The 7867-nt window shown below is 36.4% G+C and overlaps 1 protein-coding gene across 1 annotated transcript in view; it reads left to right on the top strand.

Annotated features, from left to right (window-relative positions):
- LOC107654020 (serine/threonine-protein kinase BRSK1-like) overlaps positions 1–6420 on the top strand; it is a 22657-nt gene extending 16237 nt beyond the window's left edge. Inside the window, exons 15-20 of the mRNA XM_016440902.1 lie at positions 1–216; positions 1137–1185; positions 1728–1851; positions 2441–2648; positions 4628–4717; positions 4793–6420. The exon at positions 1–216 is cut by the window's left edge and continues 10 nt beyond it. Coding sequence (XP_016296388.1) covers positions 1–216; positions 1137–1185; positions 1728–1851; positions 2441–2648; positions 4628–4717; positions 4793–4974 — 869 coding nt within the window. The 3' untranslated portion in view covers positions 4975–6420. The remainder of the gene's footprint in view (positions 217–1136; positions 1186–1727; positions 1852–2440; positions 2649–4627; positions 4718–4792) is intronic.
- The last annotated feature ends 1447 nt before the right edge of the window (positions 6421–7867 follow it).

Below are 7867 nucleotides of genomic sequence, written 5' to 3'. Positions count from 1 at the left end.
CCCCCCCCCCTACCCCCCCCTCCTCCTCTTCCTCTTCTTCCTCCCGAGCCGAGGGAGGAAGTGTGGGTGTTGGCTCACTCTCCTTGACCCCACCCTCTAGTCCAGGGGGAGGCGGCGGCATGGTGGCCAGTAGCTCCTCCCACTGGAGGACACGCCTCAACTCACTAAAGAACAACCTGTTGGGGTCGCCGCGGTTCCACCGCCGCAAGATGCAGGGTGGGTGCTGATGTCTTTCCTTTTTAAGTATTTCATCAATTAGAGAAGGAGTTTTCAAACTTTTTGATGCCATGGAGCCCTAAAGAACCTTTTTTGATGTGATAAATAAGAATGTTATTATATTATATTTTATTATATTTTTTTCCCCTTCTATTAAGCTGACACTGTATAATTGTTCTGCTATAAGAGTACTAATTCTATTATTAGAGTGCTTTTAGATGTGCTCACTTGAAGAAAAACATCAAACTGTGGCTGTCAATAGAATAAAAAAATTTATTGCATGATTAATCCCATTATTTATGACACTGGAATCCAGAATGAAACATAATAATCAAAGTCTATAGATTGATTGATTGATTACAAATGTATTTCATTTCTATGACCTTTTCTGCAGGTCACTTTGCAGCCAGGGTTATTATCATTAACATAAACTAAAACTAAAACAAAACCATGAAAAAAAATAGTTGCTTGAAATATAATAAATGTTAACTGAAATAAAAATAAAATATACAAAAATAGATTTTATATAATGTTTTATATAATATTCATATATTTTATATAATAGTTTCTATTTTATTTCAGTTAGTTGCCAATATAACATTTCTAGTTTAAGTTGAAGTAAATAACTAAAACTAATAAATAAAAATTTATAAATATATAGACATGTTTAATAAAAATATTACAAAAACATTAAGTAAAAATTAAAAAATAATAAAAAATATAATGTAATTCAAAATAACCTATTTAAAAAACTATAATAATATATGATACTAAAATAACACTGCTTGCAGCCCTTTGGGGGTCCCTGGATCTCAGTTTGAAAACCTCTGAAATATAAAATAATTGTCAAATAAGTGAATTTAATCAATGTCAGGTTGTATTCGAACTATGTTTCATTCTTACTCTTACCTTCCAAACAGTGCCAACCTCAGAGGACATGTCCAGTTTAACACCAGAATCAAGCCCAGAGTAAGAAACACGTGCCAACCCAATAAGCACATGTATATTGCCAAGAGCTCTGTCAAATAATCTGGAAAAGTTATTTGGAAAGCATTGCATTCTATTTTAAAGGACTCACTGTATGTTGTACATATTTATGTTTCATTAATTTATTTCCTGAGGAAAAGTGTTTTTCTCCAGAAACAGTAATAATTTACCCTTTCATCTCTTGACCATTTTTGCTACTGTGCTTTTCGGTTAAACCCAGTTTGCATATGAAAAAGAAACATCTCAGTTCGATTCACATACATTCTAAATAATAAATGTAGCAAACAGTGCCCTTCAGTGTCGAACATCCAACAGGGAATGTTGAAGTGCCATCCTGCAGATCCCAAAAATGAAATGTGCCAGATGACAATGCTCATAGACGTCATGGCGACTTGCATGTGCTATTCAGGGAAATATATTAACGATAATGATCTCCAGCTTTTAATTCTTCAGTGTGTTGCATCACTGTGATGAGTCTTACAGATTATCCAAGTGTCTGTCTGTCTGTGTTTGTGGTCCGACAGGCTGGCTAAAAGGTCCTGGTTTGGGAATTTCATCAGTCTGGAGAAAGAAGAGCAGATTTTTGTGGTCATCAGAGACAAACCTCTTAGTTCCATTAAAGCGGATATCGTCCATGCCTTCCTCTCTGTGAGTCAGCTGGTCTGTGCATGATTAGGCATTTTAATAAACTAAATGGATCGCATATACACTACCGTTCAGACGTTTGGGGTCAGTGAGATTTTTTAATATTATGAAAGTCTCTTATGCTCAACAATGCTACATTTATTTGATCACAAAATACAGCAATATTGTTTCATATTATTACAATTAAAAATAACTGTTTTCTAGTTTAATATATAATAAAATGTCATTTATTCCAGTGATCAAAGCTACATTTTCAGCATCATTTTTCCAGTCTTCAGTGTCACACGATCCTTCAGAAATAATTCTAATATGCTGATTTACTCCTCAGGAAACATTTCTTATTGTTATTCATGTTTAAAACTGCTGTGCTGCTTAATTTTTTGTTTTTTTTCAAGATTCTTTGATGAATGGAAAGTTCAAAAGAACAGCATTTATTTGAAATCTTTTGCAACATTATGAATGCTTTTAACTGTCAGTTTGGATCAATTTTATGCATCCTTGCTGAATAAATCTATTAATTTCTTATATAAAGAGACAGGGATCCTATGAATCCCAGACTTTTGAATGTATCAATGTTTTCTATTGTCTTCAGATTCCCTCCCTCAGTCACAGCGTAATCTCTCAGACGAGTTTCCGAGCGGAGTATAAGATTTCTGGAGGTCCGTCTGTCTTCCAGAAACCCGTCAAATTCCAGGTAGACATCTCCTTCTCTGAGGGGGAAAGAGAACGAGAGCGGGAGAGAGACAGGGACGGACAGAGGGATTATGGGATCTACAGTGTAACTTTTAGCCTCATATCGGGTGAGAAGAATTGCTATCTGTCTGATAATGATTTGTTTGTCCACTTCCATTAAAGTGTATCAGAGCGTTTAATTTATGGTGCAGAAACAAAACAAAACAAAACATGAAATGAAATATTGTTCACTTAATTTTACATTGTCCAACAGTGACACAGTGAATAAAGTTTCATCAGGAGGCATCATCTCTTTTGCCTCCCTAGAGAATTAAAAAATGAAAGCTTTCACAATGTATGCTTATTACTTGCATGGTCTATTTGAATGCATTATTATTATGCATAATGTAGCAGAATTTTGAAGCAATATGCAATTATATACAAATATTTTAAAATGTTCATGAGACTTGAAATTTAATAAAAAGTAGCATTATATAAACTTTTATGAATATTATAGAAAGTTTAAGATACAGTGGTTGCATTAGCCTTAAATTATTTCCATTAAATGGAATAGAATATTTAAATTAGCGTAAACAACATGTTACTTTTAAACTTGATCTATTTTAATGCATTTTTTGCAGTTTTTTTTCCGCAGTACTTCTAAAAATATTTAAAAATGTTAATGACAACTTGATTTTAATAAAAAGTATGATTATATAAGTTGTTATATAAATGTTATAGCCACTGACAAAATGGTGAAACTTGTTTCCATTACAATTAAATGTAACTGAACATTTACACTTGTTAGTTTTAAACTTACATTTTCTATTTTAATGCATTTTTCTAGAAAATATTTTTATGAAAAAAAATTCATGAAACTTTGATTTCATAGAGAATGATTATATCATTTATTATAGCAAGTGAAGATGAAATGTTGTTACATTAGACTGTATAATGGAAATAATTTCCATTCAAATTAAATGGAACTAGAACATTTATTTGACCAAACAATGTGTTTTCAGTGAGCAGTATTTTATTTTTGATTTAAATGTTCATAAGACTTTGATTGAAATAAAAAAGTATGATAAATAATAAATAGCAAGTGTCAGATACAATATTGTTCCATAAGCCTTTAAAGGAGACATATTATGCCCCTTTTTACAATATGTAATATAAGTCTCTGGTGTCCCCAGAATGTGTCTGTGAAGTTTCAGCTCAAAATACTCCACAGATCATTTATTATATCATTTTGAAAATGCCTATTTTGGGTAGAATCAGAAACATGCTGTTTTTCGTGCCTGTCTCTTTAAATGCAAATGAGCTGCTGCTCCCCGCCCCCTTTTCCAGAATAGAGCTGCGCCATTACAGCTCGTACCTGCTAAAAACATCTGTTTTGGTTCTGATTATCATGTTTATCGTGCTGAAATCATGCGTTTTAAACCATATGAGTTTAAACTTCTGATATACGAAGTGATATTTTCTGAGAGCACACATCCGAAGCACATGGACAGAAGCGGCTGTCACAGCATGTGAGTACTAAACTAAGTTCTCATTCACACACAAGTTTACGTTAAAAACACACATGAGTTACAAAAAACAGTCGGTTATGTCTGTGAAGGTAAACAGCTGGGAAATAAATCGCATGTTTATTTCAGATCTAAATAGTGTTCTGTGCTCGCCTGTGCAGACAAAGGCGGAACAGTTAGCATGTTTTGCTCAAACTTTCGCCATGGCATTAGAGCTGGTACACAATGAACACAATGACGACGCCGTGGGTGGAAACTTACAGATTAAGGGGCGGTAATATTATAATGAGATCCCTTTGCCACGTCACCAAGGGAGCGAAATCAGACGCGCTCGTTTTCTCAGACGCTTGCAGAAAAAGGCTTACCTAAACAGTTACTGGGGTAATCTTTTTCACGTTTCCTTGGTTGGTAGATGCACCGAGGACCTGATTATAGCACTTAAAACCTGGAAAAGTCAGATTTTCATGATTATGTCACCTTTAACATGGAAATGATTTCCATTCATCACATACCTAATTTCAGAGGTCCACTACACATCACTGAAGTTATATGAGTATGTGTGTGTGAATTTGATTTTTTAGGTCCAAGTCGCAGGTTTAGACGAGTTGTTGAAACGATTCAAGCCCAGTTGCTCAGTGCTCACGATCAGCCCATGGCGCAAACTTTTTCAGGTAAGAACGGACGCATGTCATGAATTATTCCAGCATGCTTCCACTCTCCTATAGCCTTTTTTTGCTCTACGCTAGATGAGAAGAACATTCGCCCTCCTAGAACACCAACCAGACAGAATTCTCGGCGCTCAGAGGGCGGAGCCGACCGCTGCGAGTGGGTGGAGTGTGGAGAGGGCGGGGTTTTACTCCAGCGCAGGGGGTCGGGAAGAGAAAGAACCCGCCTACTTTCCTCCAGTGGAACACAATCACAGCCCTGAGCGAGAAGTGTTATGAATAATCAGCAATCCGTCAAGAAATGAGCCATGATATGAGACTAAACTACTCAAACGATTCCTTCTCCCCTTCTCACCTCAGAACAGCATGATGGTAAAATGTGTTTTTAAAGGAGCTTTTTGAAAGTCTAATGAAACCAAATAGAACATGGGATGCAACGAAGCGAGAGCCGTCTCCATTGAACAGTCAGATAAACTTCTGGGATCTGAGGAGCTTCTCTAAACTTTCTTCTGAAACATATTTAATTTATGATCTTGGACAATGCTTTGATTTATGCCGTCTTTTCTCTCATGTGATTTGGATGTAATGTGCAGAACTTGAGTTTATAATGACATTCGTGAAAGGAAAGGTTTCGGTTGGGGGTAGCACCCCATCTGTTCCTTACAGGCCTGGTATCGGTTTCAGCAATCGAGTAATTATAGCAACAGAGACGTTAGTCCAATTTAGTCTGAATTTTTATCCTCCGAGAAAATATGTAGAGATCCAGATCCAAAAGCTATCAGCACCAAGAGTCTGCTCAGTCATATGCAATAAAAATCAATAAGCTACAAAAGATTCAGTTTAACAAAGCTGCACATGCTGAATCTTTTAAAACATGATTACCTCCTTGAGCGGACAGACTCATGATGATTTTATGACCGTAAGTAACTACCGTTGCTCACCAGCCCTGCGTCATTATCTATAGACAACTTCATTTTCACTCTCCATAGAAATGCTGCATGCTAAATAACATCGAGCTTCAGCCCCTAATGCCTGATCGTGATTGTAAAACATTTCTGCGTTCGTTTACACATCTAAATCTGGCCTCAGTTCACCCTTTTGGCAGCTCAAACGTACCAGAGCATCTGACTAAGGGAGGATTCCCGTGACTGTTGTCTCCAACAATGTAGAGTTTCCCTCTTAGATGCCAAAGGGAACGGGAATCGATCCAAAATGTGAAAGGATGTTCATCCAGATTCTCTGTTGCTGCAAGACTTTTGGTTGAAGCCAACCAAGTGAATGTCGTTGACTATTTTATTTGTGAATTTTGGTTTATTGAAAATAATTTATTTGTGTATTACTCCTGGGGATTAAAAAAATGGCCATTAGGTGCACATATGTATGTGTAAGAAAGAATTGAATGTCTGAGGTATTAAAAATACATATTTTGGGGGAATTGCAACATAATCTATGGCAAAGTTCACTTTTCTTTTAGACAAGCAAACATGCTTGTTGTTGGTTTTAAAAATGATATTAAAGATGTGTACATTTTCTGTCACTAGCATTGCTGAACGGAAATGCAGAAATAATGACAAGATTTCCTGAACCCTCCCCCTCACCTGCAAATCAAACAGTTAGCCACGCCCCAAACTCACACCATTGGTTGAACCAAAGTTGCTTTTAATTCAAATTTTCCCTAAATGCACTCTTAAAAATAAAGGTTCTTATTTTTTTTTTAGCATTTATGGTTTCAAGAAGAATTTTTAACATCCATGGAATCATTCCATTCCACAAACGGTTCTTTCGATTATTAAAATGTCACACTAAGAAAAATGGTTCTTTTAAGAACCGTTTACTGAAAGGCTCTTTGGAGAGCCAAAAATGGTTCTTCTATGGCATCGCAGCAAAAACCCCCCTTTAGTTTTTAAGAATAAAGCTGGAATAGAAGAAAAGATTTCAAAATCCCCCCAAAAATCACACACTTCACCTTTAAGAAGAAAAGAGTATTGCAGAAAAGAGCTCTCCCTTGCTTGTACGCCAGTATTACTGCAATGAGAGCGAAACAAAGACTTCCTCTGGACATTATCTGATGAGGAAAATGTGCTGTACCTTGCGACCTAAAGAGTAAATTGAAAATTGAATGGTATTTGAAGCAAAATAAGCCATTGTCTAGGCCACGGACCTTGCTCGCACCATCACGAAATATGTACATTCACATTAATGTGTCTCTAATTATGATTATGATACAGTATAAAATATGAAATTGCTCTCTTTGTACAGCACTGCTTTGTCATTGGGCTTCCGTGCAGCGGTTATGCAACTGATCCAGCATAATATATCTGAAAGAGGGACACTCTGTACAAATGGCTTGTCTGCTCAACAGTTGTCATGAATCCTGTAAATGTGATCCAGTTTTGTGTGTCTTTGTGAATTTTAAGTTGTCTGTGTGTCAGCTCTTTTCCATTTTTTATTTATTTATTGTATGGAAATCGGTTGGCACTAAAAGGCATATCATGTGACCGATGTACCATCATATCTTATCATATTTAGGCCTATATAGTCTAAGCAAGGTATCCAGTTTTGGGGAAGCAAACCGTGATCATTAAAAACCGAACAGTCCAAATCTACGGAAAGCACTGTCCATTTATGCTGCAAAAAAAGAATACCATAGGCCTATTATATTTTTTGCATCAGGTAAAGGCACAAGTATAGCCTATGCCACAGGTAATTGTCTAAGCTGGCTATCAGTTGGTTAACATCAGTATATGTATTTTTAGGAATAACAACAGGACGAAATGACCTAGGAACAGCTTTGCCAATGCAATATTGATTTTTTCATGTTAAACCCGGCCAGGTTTAATTTGCTTTTCTATCTGTGGTTATGTATGCGTTTAATGTGTTTCCCACCCCTCAACAGAATTTGAACTATATCAGTGAATATATGTTGACATCTCATTCGCTGAGAGTGAATGGATCATGATCGTGCATCTGGACGTGTGTGTGCACAGTGTGTTTTTCACGATGCACAGAGTCGCGTGTGGTTATATGGATGAGTGCTCTGTGAGTGCACCACATTGTTCCTTGTATATCTGCTTTGAAAGTAAACATCTGTGTGTATGGATGTGCAGTTGGAATGCATTATGCTATTGTGTGTGTGTGTGTGTGTGTGTGTGTGTG

The sequence above is a fragment of the Sinocyclocheilus anshuiensis genome, unplaced genomic scaffold, assembly GCF_001515605.1.
Source record: "Sinocyclocheilus anshuiensis isolate Anshui unplaced genomic scaffold, SAMN03320099.WGS_v1.1 scaffold454, whole genome shotgun sequence".
In the NCBI taxonomy this organism is placed as follows: domain Eukaryota; kingdom Metazoa; phylum Chordata; class Actinopteri; order Cypriniformes; family Cyprinidae; genus Sinocyclocheilus; species Sinocyclocheilus anshuiensis.
This window is presented reverse-complemented; position numbering and strand designations above follow the sequence as displayed.